Below are 24,755 nucleotides of genomic sequence, written 5' to 3'. Positions count from 1 at the left end.
GCGAGAAAGACTGTTCACATGCATATGTAGAGCCAAACATGGTCAATACGGCAATACTCACACGCTGCATTGTGTGGTATGTCACAGGAAGCTCGTTCCAAGTTTTAAGAATCAGCTGGTCTTCAGGTTGAAGATTTTTCATTTCTGTCCACTTGTGTTCCCTCGCCAGCTCTGCTCGCTGTCGCGCAAGACTTTCCAACTCTCCATTAAGTGACTTGAACTTACTCATCCACATGTCTGATGCCTTCAGGTCAGCAACTTCCAGCTCAAAGTCTCCGATAGAGACCCCGGGGATGCATGTCAGGTCGATTTTGTCCACTGCACACTCATGTGGATGAGTGATGAACTTGAAAAGACCAGTGCGCGCACGAAATTCTCCAAAACGTGCTTTGAATGACTGCAGGAGATTGAACGTAAAGCCAGCTAGCTGCTGGAGATCCAGATGTTGAGTGGAGTCACTTGCTAAGCATGCATCTCTAAATTGTTGCAGTCTTTCAAAGTGCAGAAGACGACCTGTTTCAATGTCCCTGAGAAAGACTTCCAGCTTGCTTTCAAATGCAAACACTGCTTGTTGAAGGGATGAGATTGTATTTCCAATACCTTGCATTTTCACATTGAGCTGGTTCAGATGGCCAGTTATGTCCACGAGATAGTGAAACTGCAGGAGCCAGTCAGTGTTGTCTAGCTCAGGATGCCTGACGCCTTTCATTTCAAGAAAAGTCCGGATTTCACTCAGGCAAGCTGCAAAACGGCTGAGCACCTTCCCCCTTGACAACCAACGCACGTTGCTGTGTAAAAGCAGACCGGGATAATGATTCCCAACTTCTTCTAACAGAGCTTTAAACTGCCGATCATTTAAAGCTCGGGCAACAATAAAGTTGACCACTCGAATGACCAGAGACATCACCTCGCCAAGCTCCTGGCCACACGTCTGAGCGCAAAGCGCCTCCTGGTGCAGGATGCAATGAAAACTTAGGATGGCTCTCTTTTCATGTTCACGGAGAAGCGCTACAAATCCTTTGTTCTTCCCCAACATACAGGGTGCACCATCAGTACAGACAGAAATAAGTTTATCCATCGGTAGTTTTTTTTCTTTAGCAAACTCCATGAAAGACATGAATAAATCCTCTCCTCTTGTTGTCCCTTTCATTGGCAAAACAGCCAAGCTTTCCTCACGCAGTGTGTCACCTGCAGCATACCTGGCAATGATACTGCACTGAGATAGATGGCTAACGTCTGTTGACTCATCTAACGCGAGAGAAAAGTATGTCCCGGCGTTTATGTCCTTAATTTGTGTTTCCTCGACTTGATTTGCCATCATGATGCTACGATCGTGCACAGTTCTTGCTGACAGGGGCATGTCTTTTATTCGTTTGATTATCTCGTCTTTATTTGGGAAGTCATCAAACAGTTCATTGGCCACATCAAGCATGAATGTTTTGGCATACTCGCCATCTGTGAATGACTTTCCATTCCTTACTATTGCCAAAGCACCCGCAAAGCTAGCGGAATTCCCGTCACCTTGCTTGGTCCACACACGTAGTTGCTGCTGACTCGTCTGCACTCTCCGCTGTAGCTCTTCGCATGCCCTTTTCCTGTTGTCCCCCGCTGGAGATTTCCATGCAAATGAAGCATGGTGCGTATCGAAGTGCCGCTTTATATTTGACCGTTTCATCGATGCAATTTTATCATTGCATATTAGACATACCGCAGATCCCGCTCTCTCCACAAATTCAAATTCCTCTGTCCACGCAGCCTGGAATGCACGGTAATCATCGTCTTTTTTTCTTTTTGCCATCTTTTCCGTTACAAGGGTTGAAGCGGATAAACTAGTTGGCTATCTGATAAAACTGATTTCTTCACCTTTACAATGACCCGGACATGCTCGCGAGCCATTGGTTCCCGACCCGACCCACGGGTGACCCTTGAAATGTATCTTCAAAACTAATTTCTGTTTACTTTAAAATGACACAGTATTATTTAGAAATATCACAAGTATTTTAAAATCAGTTCCAAACTGATTTTTTTTAATTATTATTTTTTTCAACTCAAAATTGTCTGGGAGCCATATGCCGTCACCGGAAGAGCCATATATGGCTCGCGAGCCATAGGTTCCCGACCGCTGCCTTAACGGGAGCAGCCAAAAGTAGTAGTAGTAGATATAACGACCAGTTTCATATGCAGATATGGGTGTGACCAGAGTTTCAAAGGCCATGTGTACTAGGACAGAATGTGATTAGTACACACGGCCATTGAAACTCTAGTTAAGAACGACCGGAATTTCACTCCTACCTATAACAACCATCGGTGGTCAAACTGACTACCGGTATTTAAACTCTATATTCTGTCAAGATAAATACCCAATTGAGATATTAATGCATTACAGATGTCAGTATGTCTGTTAGGAAACGACTGACGCCAAAATTAACATTTAACAACTATAATACTATTTTTAAACAATTTAAACTTCAGAGAGACATGGTCGAACTTGAATAGCAACATTGAAAAAGTGAAAATATTACCTGAAAAACAAAACGGAAAACACATATAGCTAATCTAACAAACATAACAAGGCCTATAAAACGCGAAATGTAAGAGAAGCATTCCTCCCTATAGTCCCCTCCTCACACACCACTGGCATAAACACCACCATTCACCTAACTGTCATGCATGATGTTTATTTCTGTTATTGTGTAGCTGTATTGTTCATGATATATGGAGTGTCTGTTGTTGTCCATGTATGTATTGTGCTGCAGAGTTTGTGTACCAAGAACACATTCCACCAGCCTTGGTCGTGTGGCTGATAAACAATCTCATCTAATCTAAGAACTGAAAATAAATATTGAAACAGTCCCAAACAACGACCAGAACTTAAAAAACTACTAGAATGACCACACGGTTTTTAAACTCTATATTCTGTCAAGATGAATGCCCAAATGAGATATTAATGCATTACATAGTATGTCTGTTATGAAACTAACTGACACCAAAATTAACATTTTCACAACTTTAAATGTTTTTCAAACAATTTAAAATCGCCGCTGTCCCACGCCTGTAAGTGGGTGATTCTCTGAATCGGGTGCCCTTTAAGTCCCCCAGACTTACTTCAAATATTTTCAATTAAAGGAAACCACAAAAGACATTTTAAGCCATCAATTAATAGAACTAGGTGTCTTTGTATTATAATGCAAAACAAAATATATTTTTTAAATTTTATTTTTAAATAATGGGCTGTCTTAGAGTAGATGACAAACATGTTTGCATGTCCTCACTGACCATCATTACATTTTCATTGAATTAAAAACAAATAAATTTGCTGCTAATATAATCACTTGTCTACTTTAACTAAAAATATACATTTTCTGAAAAAATACATGAATATTTATACACGTCCCCCAGTTTGTTTTCAACCCCGTTACACTACAGCATTTACCCCCTATAAAAACAATGGATCAGTCCTTGTGACATCCACATTCAGGAAGTGACATCACACAAGTCTTTGGGAGAAGATGCTGCAAAGAAAGGCAAGTGTCAGAGTCTTTTCTTACCAACAATTCATTGTCTTATGGTCAAATTGAGATTGTCCGGCTCATCAGTTCAACTCTGTTGTATAAATTAATGATAGTAAACACATTTTTATAAAACATTTAACAGTGGTGTTGCAAAATATTACTATTTTTTTGATGTCCTAAATGCCATGTGGTGCTAATGTTTTAGCCAAATATGGAGTTACGGCTACTATTAGCCAAAAACTTTAACCCCATCACGTTTTATTGTAACAGGGTTGAATCATTGTGACAGGGTTGAATGTTTGATGTGACACTTCTTAGTAGATGACTCAATTGTAGACTTTGATGTGAAATAACACCCTCTGATGTTCCAATATTTTCACACATCACAATGGCAAAAACAGCAGCAGAGAGGCAAACAGAGTACAGGGCAAGAAGTGATACAGACCCAGACAGAAGGGGGAAACATCTCAGGAGTGAGTGAGTGTAAGAGGTGGAAAAGGGACACTGAAGCAGGGGGGGAAAAAAGCATTAGGGATCTGAGGGAAAGAGCTAAAACAGCATAAGCGCAATATGTGGAGGCATGCTAAAAGAAGACAGAAGAAAAGGGAGGCTTTGTTGTGGAATATCAACACCCCTTCAGAAAGTCCTGATAATCAATATGCAGAGCAACCCAGATCTGGGTCCTCAAGGTTAGGGTATTTCATTAGGGTGCTAGCAAGGATTGTATGTATTGGGACTGTGAAAACTGCAAAGACAAAACAGTTCCCCTCTCACGTACATATGACAGTGCAGAAAAGGTGTCCTATACTCAGTGGGGGTCAGAAGAGAAGGGAAAAATTAATGATCAGAAGGGACCAACAGTAAAGATATTTGTTAAACAAAATGTCGAGGGCACCCAGGGGCAACTTGATGAGCAGTTCCACACACACACCTGACCAAGTTCAAGAAGCATCTCTTCAATCTTAGGCAACAGTTTCCCTACTACCGTGAGCTGAGGGAGAGTGTGGGTACTGATGAATGCTTAATTCATATTGCTTTTTCAGAGAACTTTACCTGCAAGTACATTTCTGAAATCCAAGCAGTGCTCTTTGGATCATCTCATCAGCAGGCGACACTACATACAGGAGTTTTTTTTTTATGTAGGTGGTAGCCAAGAACCAGCCTGCTTCAGCACAATATCCCCATCAAAGCACAAAAGCCCAGGAGCTATAGGGGAGCATCTGAACCCTGTATTGGATTATGTGCAGGCAACATACCCAGAGGTTTTGGTGATACATTTTTTTAGTGATGGTCCTTGTACCCAATACAAGCAGAAGGGTCATTTTTTCCCCTTTTTAGCACCGAGATGCAGAAAAGAGGCATCAAGGCAGGAACTTGGAATATTTTTTGAGGCCAGCCATGGTACGGGAGCACCAGATGGTGTTGGAGCAGCCTTGAAGAGGACTGCCGACATGCTAATAAGCCATGGCCGGGACATCCGGGATGCACATGAGCTCTTCAAGACCCTTTTGGAGACCAACACATCAATCGAGTTGTTCTTTGTTGATGGTGAGACTGTTGAGCAGGCACTTGAAAGGATGCCATCAAACCTACCAGCAGCCCCACCATGAGAATCCATCAAGTGGTAACTCTTGCTCCAGGAGAGATAATGTCTCGGGATGTCAGCTGTATGTGCTCAACCCAGAAGCAGTTAACCTGTGAGTGTTGGAACACACAGCATCTCAGCTTCATCAAGAAGGTGCCAGCTGCTGTGTCACAGAAGCAGACACCAATCCATTGGGAAAACCCAGAGGTGCTTGGCAGGGCCGGTTCTGCAGGGGTAGCAACGGGAGCAACCGCACCGGGCCCAGGTCTGGAGGGGGGCCCAGAAATAAATAAAAAAAAAAAACCTTTCTGCGCTGATTCTGCTGTAAGTGCAGTGATTGTTAATTGTGTGTCTCAGCAGTGCAAAGAGGCCCTGTATGCTGCTCCTCCTGGCAGTTTCCCTATTGGCTGATAACGATTTATTTTCAAAAATGTATCAAAAGTTGTGTCGTCATCCCCTCCCCCATAAGTTAGTACAGCCTATGGTGAAGACGTGAAATTCGGTTCTACTAACCAAAAAAATGTCTGGAAACAAATCTGGTTGTAAGAAAAAGAAAATTACAGAAACGTAAGGTAGAAAATACAAAAAAAGAGGCAGAAAACACAAAGAAGGTATACGGTGCTTGGCTTAACGTTCGGGCAGCAGAACACTTGGAGGATAGCATTGAAGCTAGCACATCCACCACATGTGCTAACTCAGCAGCAGAGGATACCGGAGCGGACAGCGACCGTGGCGCTTGTGCTAGCACCTCCACCGCTATCGAGAATGCAAACAACCACAGAGAATCTGTCGAGGAAGAGGGAAGTCACGAAAGTGATGGGGAGCGTGAGTTGGACTTATTTGATCCTGCACAGTGGCCAGACAGAATACGTGATGATGACATCAGAACAGACATAGTCAGAAATAAACCACTGCAGGTGACCGATTTTGATTTCCCTAAAATGGATGGCCGTTGTTTCACACCAGCTAATTACACCAGGACAGTTGGTGCCCTAAAAGTACCTCGGCCATGGTTAGTCTACTCAAAGTCTGCCAATGCCATCTTCTGTTTCTGTTGTAAGTTGTTTGGAACTGACAAAGGGATCTTTACTACTGGTTTTTCAAACTGGGTCAAGTTATCAACGAGACTGACTGAACACGAGAATTATCGTTCTCATCTTGAGAATTTTTCAAAGTGGAAAACTTTGGAATTCGCTCTGGCTACTGGTACAACGACTGACAGCCACCAGCAAGCAGAGCTTCTCAGTGAGAGACAACAGTGGCATGAACTGCTTAGCAGAATTTTGGATTGCATCATGTTTCTTGCATTACAAAACCTTGCATTTAGAGGAAGTGTCGATCGCCTTTACCAAGAAAACAACGTCAATTTTCTTACGCTTGTGGAATTTTTTGGCCAAATATGATGCGCCATTAGCACGACATCTCAATCATTCCAAAACTACCCACTACCTCAGCAAAAACATTCAAAATGAGTTCATTGGACTCCTAGCTGAGGCAGTGTTGGAAAAAATCGTGCGGAAGGTCAAAACAGCTGGATATTACAGCATCATGATGGACTGCACACCAGATGTGTCGCACAAAGAACAGCTCTCTCCCGTTTTGCGATATGCTACAACAGACCAGAAGGTAGAGGTGCATGAGAGCTTTTTTGAATTCATTGCTGTGAAAAGCACAACGGGCGAAGCATTTGCAGATACACTGCTGGAAAGGCTGGCTAAATATGGCATTAACATTGATGATTGCAGGGGACAATGTTTCGATAACGGGGCCAACATGAGGGGTGTGCACAGGGGAGTACAAGCAAGGGTGAAGCAGGTTAACAAGCGGGCTTTCTTTGTGCCCTGTTGCTCTCACAACTTGAATCTGGCCATTGAACATGCAGCCGAGTCCTCGAACGAGGCCAATAATATTTTGGAGTGCTAAATCGGCTATACAAATTATTCGGAAAATCAACGAAATGTTGGGGAATTCTTGAAAAACCTGTACGCATCACACTGAAACCTCTCTCAGAGACCAGATGGAGCACTTGCGCTGACGCTACAAGAACGGGAATTGAGCAGCTACCCCAGGTCATAGACGCACTCATAGCCGTCAGTGAAGATAGCACCTGTGATTCCGAGACCACCTCTAAAGTCACAAGTCTCGTACAGGCAATTGAAACATTTGACTTTTTGGTCAGCTTAGTTGTTTGGCACAAAGTGCTGAATACAGTCAATCAGGCCAGTGTCGTCCTGCAGTCACGACATTTGAGCATCGGTGATGCAGTAAGAGTTGTCACAGCTGTAAAAGAAGAGATGGAACAATGTCGACTGATGCTGTTGAAAAAGCAAAAGAACTTGCAGAGAATATTGACGTTCCACTGGTTTTCCCTGAACATCGTACGTGACGCCGAAAACGACTTCCAGGTGAAATGTCAGTCGATGAGCCTTTGACAGAAGAGGAAAAGTTTAGAGTGAGCTTTTTCAACTGCTTGATCGACACAGTGATAACTGAGACAGAAGAGCGTTTTTCATATTTGAGTCAGTGCAATCGTCTTTTCCACGTTTTGGAGGACATTAAAAATGTTAACCTGATTGACAACCACAGAGAGGCCTGTGAAGAGCTCGCGGAGTTTGTGGGGGGGATTGATGGTGGAGAACTGGACAGTGGATTTGGATTTTTGTCACGTCTGCTCCCAGCTGATGTAAAAAAAACCTCTGAAGTGCTGGATGTTTTAGTTGAGAGAGACATGAAAACGGCATTTCCCAACACTACTGCCGCTTGTCAGGTGTTTCTTACAATTCCATTCTCAGTCGCAAGTGCAGAGCGCTCTTTCAGCTAATTGCAATTGATCAAGACATATTTGAGATCAACGATGTCCCAAGAAAGTCTGTCTGCGTTGGCTGTGTTGTCCATTAAGACCCCTGTGGCAAGACAGGTGGATTACAATGACACAACTGCAACATTTGCAGCGGTCAAGACACGACACGTCAAGTGTTAAGGTAAGATAATGAGGAGGACTTTACAATAGCCCGCTGTGGCATGGTTGCTTGTAATTGTGTCCTGTGGTTGATTTTATTTTGAATTGGTTGTTTCGTCTGCTAGCCTGTGCTCACCCCACACACAGCTGTGTGCTGTATGCGTGTGCGTAGGCCTAGGCTTTATGGGTGTTGGTGGTTGTCACGGTTGTGCATGTCTGTGGTTTTTTTTGGGGGGGGGGTGAGCGATGGCTGCTCCCCAGCCCAGAATAGCATAGGACCGGCCCTGGTGCTTGGGCAGTAGTGTGTGCTCACATACAATAAAGATTTGTATCCAGGAGTAATCCTTGCTATGCAACTTCATTGACTGATTGATTGATGAAACCCATGTTCAACTTAAATGCATGTACCATGTCGGACTCAACAGGTTCTTTTGGCCAAGTCGTGAGTATGTGCTATAGTATCTAGTTGATGATGTGCTTGAGTTCATCCCACCCCCAAAGCCTTTGACATCACGACATATGGAAGTTCAGAAAGAAGTGTGGGCCAGACTTTCTGAATAAAGGATGTATAAATCAACATTTTACAGTCACGTGTTTAGAGTTCAGTTCACTTTTTAGAGTGGACTGAATACCAGCTATAATAAAAAAAGTTTCCAGCAAGGTCGTTTTCTTCACACTAGCCTGGGCTGTACATTTCACAAGAGATTTTTTTTTACTGTTGACCATATGGACAGATCCCTTTCACTGACGTCTGTAGTGTATTTTTGCTTGTTGATAGGATGTATGAATTAACATTTTACAGTCACACTTTTAGAGTTCAGTTCAGATTTTTGAGTGTACTGCAAGCTAGTTTTAATCGAAATGAGATTCCAGCAAGGTAGTTTTCTTCACACTACCTATGCTTGTAGTTTTTTTTTTTACTGTTGACCATATGGACAGATCCCTTTCACTGATGTCTTTGATGAATTTATGGTTGATGTTTTTGATTTAATGTTGAACGTTAAATACTTAATAAAATGTTCTGTTTGTTTCATGTTTTTTCATGACAGCTGAAATCTGACACAGATAAATAAATCCATACCGTATTGAAATATTATTCGCCCCTTCAACCCTGTTATCATTTTCAATCCTGTCATGCTGGGGTTCAACCCTGTTATTTGATAAGTTTTTATGAATATTTTGATGATAATAAGAAATATGAGGTTAATGGCTGTTGAACTGTGTATACAATTTACTGGATAATAAGAAATAATATGAAAGTCTAATCAAATTCTAAGGTTAATGCACATTTTTGATAAAACATGTAGGTCGATCTTAGATAAAGTTCTAATTACTTGCTTTAGCAGTCAAATTTGAGTATTTAAAGATAACATTATACACTTAGAATAAGTGATCTTAAACAAGGGACATCTCATTATTAAGGTTCTGTAAGAATTTACTTGAATCTCTTTTAAAGTCATAGTCACACAGGGTCCAAGTTGTCTGTGACGGAGTTGAACTCAAAATGACTATTAGTGAGAAAGAAATGCCTCAAAATGGTTAGCACTGTTTGCCTGAGGTGGGAAAATATATTTGCTCGAAGGTCTACTATCAGATGTAGTGATCAGTGATACAATAATTTGAGGTAATTTTTTCAGAAATGGTGAGAGCCAAAAGGCATCCATCTCAGAGAATCACCCAAATACTGCAACGCCTGGGTGGTAGTCATGGTGAGTCTGTAACCAGACATGTTGGCAATAATCAAAAATCAAGTTTAGACTATTTCTCTCCACTGGAGAACGCTAGTGTGTTTCTAGGACAGAGCAATGAACTTCACGAAGGAAATGATGCGACCAACACACGTCATAAATACTGACATGACGCGCACCATCACGCACAAATTACGAGATGGTCATGTTGACCGCTCATGGTCATTTTAGGTAGATCTTATCATAACTTCTTTTTGTGCAATTGATCTAAAACTCATTTTAATGCAAATATATGCAGTTTTAGGAGAATTCAGGGAGTGGCAGGTCTGTATCTTTTCCCCCCCACAAAGTTATTAAACTTTAAAATGGTCGTTCTAGTTAATGGTCAAACCCATATTTGCATATGAAAGTGGTTGTTGGGTTGGGTTGTTATGCCACTGTATTGTTTATAAGGGTGGGGATACCTGCAGTCAGTTTATAAGGGTGGGACACCTGCAGTCAGTTTATAAGGGTGGGGATACCTGCAGTCAGTTTATAAGGGTGGGGATACCTGCAGTCAGTTTATAAGGGTGGGATACCTGCAGTCAGTTTATAAGGGTGGGGATACCTGCAGTCAGTTTATAAGGATGGGGTACCTGCAGTCAGTTTATAAGGGTGGGGTACCTGCAGTCAGTTTATAAGGGTGGGGATACCTGCAGTCAGTTTATAAGGGTGGGAATACCTGCAGTCAGTTTATAAGGGTGGGGATACCTGCAGTCAGTCTATAAGGGTGGGATACCTGCAGTCAGTTTATAAGGGTGGGGATACCTGCAGTCAGTTTATCAGGGTGGGGATACCTGCAGTCAGTTTATCAGGGTGGGATACCTGCAGTCAGGTGAGACTGAAGAGGTCACCTAGTTGAGCGATGAAACAAATCTGTCAGTAAACGTTGTGTCCAGATGAACTGATTCAACCTTCTTTGATTTTCTTACCTGGCATATTGAGCATGCTTCAAGACACTGCTTAGGAAGACCACATGGATGGATGAAACCTCTGTGAACAGTCGTATCAAACCAAAACTAGTTTTGAAATAATATTCCTCAAATAATACTCCCTATGAAAATGTCTGAATTTCATCCAAAAAGGATGATAAATTAATTATAATATTGAATTATTTCCCAGGCCAAGGTGAAGTTTACAGATCTCCCTTGAAGAGAAAGGACAGAAGGAGGCATAAAAGGGCTGGAATACGGTCAGAGTATGGAAATGGGAAAAAAAAAAAAACAGAACTCAGAACTAAAACCAATGCGTTGATCGGTGATCAATACAACATTTTGCTATGATCAGAAAAAGTCTGTAGATTTGGCTCAACTCGTATTTAGGAAACAACAGAGGGGTTTGAAAAGTCACTAAATGAAATGGCAACGCTGCTTTAGCTGGGAACAGCGCTGATTATGCTCGTCTACAATACTTACAATTTCCTTTAGGAGACACTTTTATCCAAAGTGACATACATCTGAGAGTTAACACAACACAAGCAAGGATCTAGTCTGGAGGCGACAATGCCAGTGCTAAAAAGCCTTACAGGACATAGGTGTCAACAGGCAGTGCACAAAGGCAATGCATAGGGTGCATAGAAGACATTTTTTTGTTTTTGTTTTGTTTTTAATATTAATACCATCAGGTGTGGCGGTGTTGGAGAAAGAGCTGGGTCTTTAGCTTCTTCTTAAAGACGGAGAGGGACTCAGCTGATCGAATGGAGTTTGGTAACTCATTCCACCACCGGGGAACTACAGAAGAGAAGTCTGGCTAGTGACTTAGGGCCCCGTTGTGGTGGAAGTGCCAGGCACCTTTCATTGGCAGAGCGTAGTGAGCGGGACTGAGTGTAGACCTGAATGAGGGAGTTCAGGTGGGCGGGAGCCGTTTTAGTTGCTGTTTTATAAGCGAGCATCAAGGTTTTGAATTTGATGTGGGCAGCAACTGGGAGCCAGTGGAGGGATATGAACAGCGGAGTGACATGTGCTGTTTTGCATTGGTTGAAGACCAGATGCACCACCGCGTTCTGAATCATTTGCAGAGGTTTGAAAGTGCATGCAGGGAGACCTGCCAGTAAGGAGTTGCAGTAGTCAATGTGTGATATAACAAGAGCCTGTACCAGGAGGCGTGCTGCATGCTCAGACAGGTAGGGTCCAATTTTCCTGATGTTGTAAATAGAGCAGGTCTGTATCTTTTTTTCCCCTCCAAGTTATTAAACTTTGAAAATCCAAACCGTCAAAATGATGGCCTTGGTCATTCTCGTTTTAAACATGGTTGCGCAAAAACAGCCTTTTAATTAACGTAGTCGCGGTCCAGCCATATACTAGGTTTTAATCTAGTCTTGTTACGTCACAGCAACTTTAATCAACTTCTCTTGGCAAGAAAATCCGTTTGAAGCATTAAACGCTATTCACTGCTATTCATCAGGACCGTCAGTCAGCAAAGGCTGTCAGTGTCATACGAGAACCGCGGCATTGTCCTGAATGGCGAAAACCACAGTGTAAGTGAAATCGTTACACTACATCAGCAAGATTCGAACATGTTTGAGTTGGAGAAGATATCATTTTATCTGAAGACATTTTATCTCCAGTTATTGTGTAGCGGGTTTCCCCAGTGCTGTTCACCTCCACGGCTTCCTTGCTTTGCCACCAGTGCTGTTCAGCCGCCTCAGCACTTTGATGAGTGCAGCGTTTTCGCACCTTCACGTGGGTCTCTCTTGTGTGTAATCACTCGTGCGACATAGCATACAGCTTGTGCCAGTGCCACCTCATACTTTTTTTTAAAAATTTGAACACCTTACAATTAAAATGATGTATATTACATGACGCATAAGCATAATTTCATTTGTTTCTCTGCTGTCCCAGAACTGTCCCAGACACCATATCTTTGTGTCCCAGGGGCTATTTTTATTGTCTCCGGGACAACGGGACATCCTTAATTTTGAGTGCTGCCCAGAGACAGAGAGAGATAATACATATAATTCTGGTCTCAAATTAGAGAGACAGTCAGACAGACAGTCAGGCCTACCCTGAAGATCCGGAAGTGTTTTTTGCTGTAGGTGCGGAATCTCTGTGATGCTATCAGGACAGGATCATTAATCACATAATGACACTTAGACTCCCGTCCAAACAGATACTCCTCCTGTACACAATCTGTAAACAACAAGATAGAGATTAAAGGATGGGTTTTCCTCTCTGCTGGCTCTTGGGTTGCAGGTTAATTAATGTCCTTATTAACATTTCCTTCTGTTCACACTGTGGCTGGTGTACTCACTCAGTGCTTTGAAGCCTTTCACCATGGGCAGCATGCGGCCCCAGGGCTGAGGCTCTGGCTCCGGCTCCTCGGGGACTGAGGCCAGGCTGACAGGGATGGTGTCGGCACTGCTCAGAGTCCCAGAACCACTGGATGTCTGGCTGGCCGAGGTCGGTCCACTGGATGACCCGGACCCAGCCTGGGTCTGGGACTGGGGGGACTGGGTCAGGGTCTGGGAGGCGGACTGGGACTGGGAGGTAGACTGACATGGGGACTGCTGCTGGTGCCCGTCATCTGGACTCTCTTCAGACATTTTCTATCTGAGCAGATGGCAAACAACAGAAGCTGTCAATATGGCCACACAGGCCTGTATGAATGTACTGTTACAACTTAGTGTAGTATTACTTCAGAGGAGTGTCTACACAGAACTTAAACAATACACACTGTAGTACCACTGTGAGGACAACTGTCGATTAATAACTCAAACTAGCGCTTTCATAGTGAGCACGCCACTAGAAACCCTTGTTAGCCTGTTAATCGAATTGAAAGGTCAGAAAAATCCCTTTCAATCTTCTTCTCCTGTCTCCTGTCTGCAGTAGCATAAATACTCCAACCAATACCACCACTACTACACTGTACACCAACCAATACCACCACTACTACACTGTACACCAACCAATACCACCACTACTACACTGTTCACCAACCAATACCACCAATACTACATTGTACACCAACCAATACCACCACTACTACACTGTACACCAACCAATACCACCAATACTACACTGTTCACCAACCAATACCACCACTACTACACTGTACACCAACCAATACCACCAATACTACACTGTTCACCAACCAATACCACCACTACTACACTGTACACCAACCAATACCACCAATACTACACTGTTCACCAGCCAATACCACCACTACTACACTGTACACCAACCAATACCACCAATACTACACTGTTCACCAACCAATACCACCACTACTACACTGTACACCAACCAATACCACCAATACTACACTGTTCACCAACCAATACCACCACTACTACACTGTATACCAACCAATACCACCAATACTACACTGTTCACCAGCCAATACCACCACTACTACACTGTTCACCAACCAATACCACCAATACGACACTGTTCACCAACCAATACCACCACTACTACACTGTTCACCAACCAATACCACCACTACTACACTGTACACCAACCAATACCACCAATACTACACTGTTTTAACAACCAATACCACCACTACTACACTGTACACCAACCAATACCACCACTACTACACTGTTTACCAACCAATACCACCACTACTACACTGTACACCAACCAATACCACCAATACTACACTGTACACCAACCAATACCACCACTACTACACTGTTTACCAACCAATACCACCACTACTACACTGTACACCAACCAATACCACCAATACTACACTGTTCACCAACCAATACCACCACTACTACACTGTTCACCAACCAATACCACCAATACTACACTGTTCACCAACCAATACCACCACTACTACACTGTACACCAACCAATACCACCAATACTATAAAACACTCCAAACAATACAACTTATACTACACACGTTCGTCTTAATACGGCACACCGTGTGCGTGTATTAGTACACATTTAAGATAGGCTCTTACGAAGAACCACAGATCTTACTGGAACCAGAATCAGAACCGGAAAAGAGTAGTGACCTTGCCCGTCCCCTGTCAATCACGGCAAGATCACTAGCCCAATAAAAATAAAAACTAGTGAATTGTACAATTCTGCCAAACTCTAACTAGATGTTGTCACCAGTTGGTTCCGGGAGCTGGGCTCCTCTGGGACGAACCCGTCCAGAGAGAAATGTCGTCATTAAGCCATAAAGCAGAACCGACAGATTCTGATTCCGGTATAAGTCGCTCATCTGCCCGTTCATCCACTCGCTCTGTCAGCAAAAGTCCCTGTCTGACGGCAGACCGGGTTTACCTTCCGCGAAGACGGGACTCGGAGACCTGTCGAAACCAGCTCGCCGCCTCGGTCCGACCCCCGCGTGTTCCCTCAACTAGCCCGCGAGAAACACAAAATGTTCCTGTTGCGTCACAGCCGCGTCCTGGCCAATGAAAAGTTGGCGACTTAGCGCGTGTCGGCGCTGTTTCCGGGTTTGGTCCGCTAACCTGGCAGATGGGCTGGGCTACTTAGCTAGTTAGCTAGTTAGCTGTTTTAGAAGAAGAAGAAGAAGAAGAAGAAGAAGAAGAAGAAGAAGAAGAAGAAGAAGAAGAAGAAGAAGAAGAAGAAGAAGAAGAAGAAGCAGAAGCAGAAGCAGAAGAAGAAGAAGCCCTGTACCTAACGGACACCCCGGGACACGCACACGGTGACCATGTCCAAGCAGAAGAGGAAGACGAAGACTCTCGTCATTACAGACGGTGAGGGACGTCTGTCATGGTATGCGTATTCATTTACGTTATGTTTAGGACAAAGTCGATGTTGCCCGTGTTTACGATCAACCTCGGAAAGTCCCCCGTTAAACAGAACACTAGAGTGGAGACGGGATTTCATGGATTCCTGGCTCTTGAACCAGTTCCGTCTTATAATACACGACATAGCAGCTAGCTAGTGTGATGCACCCTGAGAGCAGGCGGAGCGGTTTGGATGGATGGGTGGATGGATAGATGGATAGCTGGGTGGGTGGATGGATAGATGGATGGATGGATGGTCTGTTTAGTAAATGGGAGCAGGCTTTAGATCCATTTTTCAAGATTCAAAGATTTATTTATCACATATACTTCATGTACAAGTACAGTAAGCAGTGAAATGATTTTTGGCAAACTCCAAAACTGTGCAACAAGAGAAATGGAACAACAATAACAAGAAAATGAAAATAAAATAAAAATTCAATAAAATTTTTAAAAGTGAAAAAAGAGAGGAATATCGGGGGGGGGGTTGTATACAGAAGGCATATCCAGATAAATACTTGTGTGCAGTTAGTATACAATACAAGTGGGCTAATAGCCTGAATGAGTGAAGTGTCTGAGGCAGAGTGGTCAAAGTGGCAGTAGTATTACAAATGTAGCCGTCGTTGCCATGTTGTGTCCAGTGTCCTTATGGCCTGGGGCAGTGGTTCTCAACCTTTTTGGGGTCCTGGACCCCCTGCGTATTTTTGATCTATCCTGAGGACCCCTCCACCTGATCTTGGGGGAGGGGGGTTGCAATTTGATAGAAACAGTAGAAACTGCATTTTAAATCGCATTATAGCATTTATTCACTCTTTGGGGCAAAAATAAGAGCTTTCAGTTGTAACTTAGATATAGTAGTTAACAAAACAGAATTCTTATGCAGTAACTTTCAGATATATGTAACAAAACAGAATATGTATTCAGTAACTTTCAGATATATGTAACAACAGAATTTTTATGCAGTAACTTTTAACAATGCAAACGGGAGCGAGATCTCTTATTAAAATACAATAAATTACACTTGTGAAACAGATGTAAATAGAGAAAAAAGTCCTGTTACCCTTTATAGTTCAGGTAGATAAAGGTCTCAGTCACATTTGAGTAAAATAATCCTATTTCTATAAATGTCATAGGATCTTTTTTTAAAGATATTTTATTTTCACGGACCCCTTGCAATTACACCACGGACCACTAGGGGTCCGCGGACCCCCGGTTGAGAAACACTGGCCTGGGGGAAGAAACTCCTTCTGAGTCTCTCAGTGTTGGCCTTGTGGCTGTGGAGGCGTCTGCCTGACCGCAGCTGCTGAAACAGTCCATTACTGAGGTGATGGGGATCCATAATAATCCTTTTAGCGCTGGTCCTGCACTGCCTGGTGTACAAGTTCTGTAAAGGGTGACTGTGGTCCCAGCGGTACGCTCAGCTGTCCCTACCACTCTCTGCAGGGCTGTTTGGTCTTGAGAGGAACAGTTCCCATACCAGGCGGTGATGCACCTTGCCAGGATGCTGCCAGTGGCACCAGAGTAAATGATTCTCTGGATCTGTGGGGAAACACTGAACTTCTTCAGTTGCCTAAGGTGATAAAAGACACGGCCTCGCCTTTTTCACCCACGTGTCTGTGTGAAGTGTCCATGTTAGGGCCTTAGTGATGTGATATTGGGCTATACAAATAAAAAATGACTAACACCAAGGTACCTGAAGCTGCTCACCTTCTCTACAAGGATAGAGAGAAGGGTGTAGGTCTTTTGCTGTGTCTTTCTAAAGTCAAGAACAAGCTCCTTGGCTTTACTGACATTCAGGGTGCATTGGTAAAACAAAAGGGCAGATGTGATGACTCCATCAGCTAAATGACTGCAATGTACTACAAACTGTCTCTTCACTTTTTTCTGTACAAGCTTCATTTAACAACACTTTGCTATCCCCTCAACACATACTATACATGTCCAGATGAAGAGGGAGAAGAGCTGAACCCGTTCTCCTTTAGAGAGTTCATCCGTTCTAAGAATCAGAACCAGAACGCAGACCTGGAGCAGTCAGACACACTGACAGCTACAAAGGTAAAGACTAGAGAGAACAGGTTAGCTACTGCTAAAGTGACATGCTAGATATAATGGAATGTCAATATTATTGCTACTATTATTACTCCTAAAACTGCCACTACTACTGCTACTAAAACTTACTATTATTACTACTGCTGCAGCTAAAATTACTTCTATTACTACTACACTATAACTACAGTACATTTAATTGGACTTTTCTCTCTAAAGCTCCTTTTTAAAACCATAATTTTGCTTAACAGATTCCAATTAATCTGTTATTTACCTTCATTTCTGCTGGACTCAGGTTGTTTCTGTCTATCTCTCTAACTTTCTTTTTGTCATTCTGCCTTTCTGAATGTCTGTCTGTTCTGCTGTCTGTCTGCCTGCTTGTCCTTGCATTTTTCTTTCTCTCTATGTCTGCTTGCCTGTCTGTTTCTTTCGTCTATATGAATGTCGGATGGTTTATCTCTCTGTCTGTCTCCAGAAGACCAACAGTGGCAGCCAGAGTAGACTTGACCCCAGGAAGATTACCTTTGACCCAGAGATCAGGTGCAGTTTCTTCCCTGAGCCTTCAGTCAGCATGGTGATGCAGCAGGTAGTGACATCAGCAGTGACACCGTCACCCCCCAGTCTGATACTGCAGACAGGCAGGAGGAAGTATCATAGGATGTCTGCAAGTCCTTAAGAAAGTCTTAAAATGTCTTAAATTCAATTTTACAAATATTAGACCTTAAAATTCATTAGCTTGTCTTAAATTTCAATTTGTGAGGCCTTAATTTTTAAATTGAGTTTTCATATGATTTAATGTATTTTGACAGAATTAGTTGAGTTCTGTAGTATATTCAAAATGGTTATAGCCTATAAAAACCCTGGGCCTTCCTAATGCTTTACTAATGCATTACTGACCTGCTGCTATTACCTGTTGGTTTCATTTAACTCAGAATGAACTGAATACACCATACAGCAATCAATAATGTCTGTTTTATTAATCAATTCCTTTTACTCATGGATTGTCACAGAGAAATTGAACTCAAATTCGAGACTTTTAGCTTGTCTTTTTTTGGCTGCAACGTTCAAAAAGTAATGAGCCAAATGTAAAAAAAAAAACATTTTCATTACTGTAGTATTTATGGAGCTGCGGTGGTGATGGACAGGTTGACAGATGAGGTAAGGCAGGAGTCTCCATGGACTATGCTGTTCGTGGATGACACTGATCTGTAGTGAGAGTAGGGAGCAGGTGGAGGAGAGCCTGGAGAGGTGGAGGTATGCACTGGAGAGAAGAGGAGTGAAAGTCAGTAGGAGCAAGATGGAATACCTATGTGTGAATGAGAGGGAGAACAGTGGAATGGTGAGGATGCAAGGAGTAGAGTTGACGAAGGTGGACGTGTTTAAATACTTGGGATCGAGGGCATCAGGGTAGCGTAGCGGTCTATTCCGTTATCTACCAACACAGGGATCGCCGGTTCGAATCCCCGTGTTGCCTCCGGCTTGGTCAGGTGTCCTACAGACACAATTGGTCATGTCTGGGGGTGGGAAGCTGGATGTGGCTATGTGTCCTGGTCGCTGCACTAGCACCTCCTTTGGTCGGTGGGGGCGCCTGTTCGGGGGGAGGGGAACTGGGGGGGAATAGCATGACCCTTCCACGTGCTACGCCCCCCTGGCGAAACTCCTCACTGTCAGGTGAAAAGAAGTGGGTGGCGACTCCACATCTATCGGAGGAAGCATGTGGTAGTCTGCAGCCCTCCCCAGATCGGCAGAGGGGGTGGAGCAGTGACCAGGATGGCTCGGAAGAGTGGGGTAGTTGGCCGGATCCAACTGGGGAGAAAAAGGGGGAAAATCTCCCCCCCCCTCCCCAAAAAAATACTTGGGGCTAACTGCTCAAAGTAACGGGGAGTGTGAAAGAGAGGTGAAGAAGAGAGTGCAGGCAGGATGGAGAGGGTGGAGAAGACTGTCAGGAGTGATGTGTGACAGAAGGGTACCAGCAAGAGTTAAAGGGAAGGTTTACAAGATGGTAGTGAGACCAGCTATGTTGTATGGTTTGGAGACAGTGGCACTGAAGAAAAGACAGGAGGCGGAGCTGGAGGGGGCAGAGATGAAGATGATAAGATTTTTAGTCCATGGGCCAGAGCCCAAAATTTCCTATTTCGGTACACTCAAGGTGGCAAAACTTACTTATAATTTTTGAAAGGATCCATGTCTGTAGATGATATTTTGGTATGATAACCATTCCTGAGTGGCAGCTGTATCACAGTTATCAGCTCATGAAGTTAACCACCCGCTAAACTAAATTGCATTTTAGACGCTGGTGCATATCCTGGTTTAGCCTCATGGTCAGGACATTTTTCAATGTTCTATAATATTGTCTTTGGTATCATTTTAAAGGGGACCTTCTTAGCTTTCATTCAAGCCCTGTTGTGGATATTTCTCACAAATATAGAGGTCACTTGAGCTCTTCAACCCGTCAATAACACACATCTTTCTGCAATGTTCGCCTAAACTATATACTTTCTTTTAGCCCTGTGGCATCGAGGAATATCAGGGACACAAAACACAAAAACTGGAATACTCACAGGACTGTAAAGATTCAGGAAATGTATAATATACCCATACTATTTCATTGTGTGAGGTGATTGTGAACCTTAAATTAGAAGGGCATTATTACTAAGAAACTAACTAGACCAAAGCCAGTTAGTCCATGGGTCAGACCAGATATCGATATCACCCAAGGTGACACAACTTCACTGGTGCCATTTTATTTGGTACACTAACAGAAGTAAAATAATACATGATAACCTTTCCAAATGAGCAGCTATTTCATTTTTCTTTCAGGAAACCTGTTTCTGTGCCTCTCACGATTGTGTATTTGCCCAGATTTTTACAAATATAGCATTTCAACACCCCTGGTACTGATTAGCCTAGCTTAAACTCTGGGACAGTTCTTAGTTGGCCAACAACCAAGGATAACCAGTACTGTGTACTTCCATTCATTGTGCTAAGCTAGGCTAACGTGCAGCCAGATAGCTTTCTACTAAACACATATAGAGGAAACTGGTATCTATCTTCTTGTCTCACTCTGGAGAAGATTGTAAGCTAATTTCCCATAATGTTAGCATGTTCTTTTAATGTATATGTTAATATGATTAGTTAAAGTGGCTACGAGGAACTTTCATCTTGTGTTGATTTTAGCGGCCTCATGTGGACAAAATACAGCTGTTGCATAGCAACTAGGTAATGTATCTATTTGTGGCTTTGTAAAATAAATAATGGTAATATGACGCTGGTGAAGCAAAGTAAACTTTGTTTTAGTAGTGTTCATACACCTAAGTTACATGTATTTGTTTGTATGTGGCAGGTGAAAACTGACTGAATATGGCCACTGGTGAACAAGCAAGTTTTTACCCAATACCAAAGCGCCCACGGGTGGAGTGCATTATCCACTGTTCTGATGATACAGATAAGCTGGTTTCACTACAAAGTGTCGACTCATGGAGAACTCTGCTCAGGGCAGCTCAGATACGAAATCATGCACCAGATTTGAAACTGGCAAAAGACATTCCTGAGGGACAGATTCCAGCAATCTACTACCACAGAAAGTGTCGCAGTATCTTCACTATGAAGCAAATTCTTGATGGCCTCCTTGCAAAAGAAAAGAAAAGTTGTGTCTCTGCTGAAGAGAAACAATCTAAGAGAGTAGCTCGACATGCTCCAAGTACATCTAGGACTTATGATGCAGAGTGCATATTTTGTCAGAAAAACAGCAAATATTCCAAGAGACAGAATACGAGAGAAGTACTGGTGCAGTGGCGAGAACTGCGAGCTGATGCAAAGATCAGGAGTGCAGCCACAAAGAAAAGGGACAGCAGAATCCTTGCCATTGTGAGTAGAGACCTTGTAGCAGCTGAAGGGCACTACCACAGGTCATGCTATAGACTTTACACCAAAGAAGAGGTTTCCAAAGGAGAGGTTGCCAGCAATGAAGATGATGATGCTGCAGCCCAGTATGAAGCTGCTGTGAATAAGGCATACAATGAGCTGTTCCTCTTCATCAGGATGGAGCTTTTTGGCAATCATCAAGTGATGACAATGACTGATCTCTCTTCTAGACTGGTAGCTTCAATGAACTCCCAAGGCATTGCCCAAGTCAAGGAATCAACCAAGAAGCACATAAGGCGAAACCTGGAGAGTGAGTTTGCTGGAGCCTTGCAGATATTCCCTGATGAGAAAGGAAAATTCCTCCTCTATCCCGATAACTTGTCCATGAGGGAACTTGCCAAAGAAAATCAGTCTCTCAAAAGGGAGCTGCAGACCCTGAAAAGTGTCAGTGCACAAGATGTTATAGCCAAAGCAGCCATCAAATTGAGAGCAGACATTAAAAGTCAAGATGTTCCTCAAACCTGGCCGCCTGAAGTCAAACCAGAAGCAGAATGTCCTACCATTCCAGAGTCGCTCATTATCTTCCTGTACTCTCTACTCACAGGCTCAAATGATCCTGATCATGCATCCCAGAGAGTGCAGTGCCTTCTGCAGTCATTTGGCCATGACATAGTATATGCAGTGACATGTGGAAATACCAAGCCTTCCAAGCACATTGTTCTGCCATTCAGTGTCAAATCGTTGACAGGAAATGTAGAGTTGATAAACATCCTCAACCGACTTGGTCACAGTGTGTCCTATTCACAGATGGAAGAGATCAACACTGCCCTGTGTCTCCAGAAACTCTCATCATCAGGGAGTGGCATTGCCCTTCCAGCTAACATCCATCCTGGCATATTCACAACTTTAGCCTGGGACAATATCGACCGTCTTGAAGAAACTGTCAGTGGTGAGGGAACATCTCACAGAGTCAATGGGATTGCTGTGCAAGCAAAGCCAGTCAACCCACTTCCTGTCCAACCCATGCCCACTGTTCCCAAAACAAAGAAGAGAAGCATTGATGGACCCCCACCAATGTTACCAACTTACAATGCTGGACAACGGGTAGGACCACCACAAAGCAAAAAGTCAGATGCCGATACTGCAGCCAATACTGAGCTTGCCAGAGAGAAAAACCTTCTTTGGGTCCTAGCACGCATGTCACAACAAGAAGAACAGTCAGTCAGCAGCTGGACAGGCTTCAACATCCTGACTCGAGGAGAGATGACGGTCATCCCCGACAATATAGGCTATCTGCCTACCATCAATGCTCCAGCGACACAAATGTCTACTGTCAACGAGGTGCTTAACCAGTCACTGAGCATCATGAAGTGCTTAGGCCTGAGGAAGATTGTCTGTGTCTTTGACCAAGCCCTGTATGCGAAGGCTGTCGAGATCACATGGAAACACCATGACAAGTTCCATGATATCATCGTTAGGCTTGGGGTATTCCACACCATCTGCACACTGCTGGCAATAATAGGAAAGCGTTTCCAAGATGCTGGACTCAAAGACCGCTGCATTGAGTCTGGCATGATTGCAGAAGGCTCAATTGCTGGTGTTATGGATGGCCGCAAGTACAACAGGGCAGTGCGACTACACAAGCTCCTGTATGAGGCTCTCATGCGACTGACCTTGAATGGTTTCCTGTCCTGGTTGGAAGAAACTCACAGGAATGACATGGTTCACCTGAATGAGACACTGAAGACCATTGACAGCCTTGGGAAAGAAGTCTCACAACATGCTTTGAAGGAGGTCCTCGAGAACAGCTCTTGTACACGCATCATGGATCTATTTGAAGTCTACCGTGAGTTCCTTAGAGGTGGAAACGGCAGCCTCTCGAACTTCTGGATGTCCTATTTGGACATGGTTGAAATCTTGTTGGGGCTCATCCGAGCATCCAGAGAGGGAGACTGGATGCTACACTTGGCTAGCATTCGAGCAATGATCCCATGGTGCTTTGCTTATGACAGGATGAATTATGCACGCTACCTCCCCTACTACTACGCCCAGATGTCTGAGCTGCCCATCACACACCCAGATGTATACACAGAATTCATGGAAGGAGGCTTCTCAGTCCAACTGGGCTCCACCAATCCCTTTGGCCGAATCCCTGTTGACCAAGCTATAGAAGAAACGGTGAACAAAGACACCCAAACAGCTGGAGGGACAAAGGGATTCAGCTTGAAGCCAGGAGCTGTGACCAAATATTATCTCACAGCTGAGTGTAGAAGCATGTACCTCAGACAGCTGAGAGACCTGACAGGTCAAGGCAGGTGCAAATGGTCTCATCCAGATCTACAGAGTCCAAGGATCAAGAGAGATGAAGCAGATGTCCAGTCTCTCATGGACCTTATGGAGAATAACTGGCTCAATCCTATGTCCCCTGATGAGATTGATTTGGTTAGCCTCTCCACTGGCAACATGGCTCCACCTGATGTGACCATAGATCTCTTGAGAGCTCTTGAGAAAGGAGAAGAGGCCTACCAAGCATTCCAGCAAACAAGGTTAGATGCAGACCCACCACCTGTGAAATTCCACGACAAGATGACCAAGCAAAGTCTGAAAACATTCTCCAATGTCAGCACAAAACAAGCTCATGGAAAGAAAGCACAGGATGTGGTTCTGAAGGCAGATAGAAACCTTTTCAGTCACATGATCCTGGTGGCTGAAAGCAGGAAGGTGAATCTGAAGGATGTCCTTGCCTACCCATTGGGCCCACTACCATGGGCACTGGCAAATGCTGATGGGTCCTTACGAAAAACAAACAAGGCTGCACTTGCCAGAGAGCTTGAAAAGAATGTATCTCCTGCAGAAGACATCCCAATCCCATCTACTTCCATCATTGATGGGATGAGCCTGGTCCAAAAAATGAATGGCAACAACAAAACCTTTGCACAGGTGGCAGAGTCAGCCTTGACCCAGGTCCTCCATGAGGGAGCACAGAGTGGGAGGATTGATGTTGTTTTTGATGTCTATCACCAGACTTCGATCAAAGATGCTGAACGACTGAACCGGGGTGGAGACATCACTCTCCAGTACAAGAATCTTGCAGGGGGACACCACGTCCAGCAGTGGAGAAAATTTCTGTGCAGTTCCTCCAACAAGACCAGTCTCATCAAGTTTCTGGTGGAAGAGTGGAAACTCCCACGATAGAGCTATGCTGCATGGCAAGGTGTTGTACATGACCTGTGAGGAAACCTGCTACAAGTTGACAGAAGATGGGTGTGAGGAAGCAGCAGAACTGCACTCCACACATGAAGAAGCTGACACCCGTCTGCTCCTGCATGCATTGCATGCAGCAAATGCG

General features: G+C 43.7%; 2 protein-coding genes across 5 annotated transcripts in view; one reads left to right on the top strand and one right to left on the bottom strand.

The window, feature by feature from the left end:
* chek2 (checkpoint kinase 2) overlaps positions 1-15,190 on the bottom strand; it is a 253,196-nt gene extending 238,006 nt beyond the window's left edge. The window contains exons 1-3 of one of the 3 annotated variants that reach the window (XM_056274315.1): positions 15,030-15,190; positions 13,033-13,331; positions 12,787-12,911 (exon numbers count right to left, since the gene is read on the bottom strand). In XM_056274315.1, the coding sequence (XP_056130290.1) occupies positions 12,787-12,911; positions 13,033-13,324 (417 nt within the window). In that variant the 5' untranslated portion in view covers positions 13,325-13,331; positions 15,030-15,190. The remainder of the gene's footprint in view (positions 1-12,786; positions 12,912-13,032; positions 13,332-15,029) is intronic. The other 2 variants (XM_056274332.1, XM_056274324.1) reach the window with 2 other exon arrangements.
* A 15-nt stretch (positions 15,191-15,205) lies between these two features.
* Positions 15,206-24,755, top strand: part of entr1 (endosome associated trafficking regulator 1) — a 34,182-nt gene continuing 24,632 nt past the window's right edge. Inside the window, exons 1-3 of one of the 2 annotated variants that reach the window (XM_056274344.1) lie at positions 15,206-15,466; positions 17,442-17,551; positions 18,018-18,128. In XM_056274344.1, coding sequence (XP_056130319.1) covers positions 15,421-15,466; positions 17,442-17,551; positions 18,018-18,128 — 267 coding nt within the window. In that variant the 5' untranslated portion in view covers positions 15,206-15,420. The remainder of the gene's footprint in view (positions 15,467-17,441; positions 17,552-18,017; positions 18,129-24,755) is intronic. The other variant, XM_056274352.1, reaches the window with a different exon arrangement.

The sequence above is a fragment of the Lampris incognitus genome, chromosome 1, assembly GCF_029633865.1.
Source record: "Lampris incognitus isolate fLamInc1 chromosome 1, fLamInc1.hap2, whole genome shotgun sequence".
Taxonomy (NCBI): domain Eukaryota; kingdom Metazoa; phylum Chordata; class Actinopteri; order Lampriformes; family Lampridae; genus Lampris; species Lampris incognitus.
The sequence above is the reverse complement of the archived record's forward strand: the minus strand, read 5'-3'. Positions and strand labels throughout refer to the sequence as shown.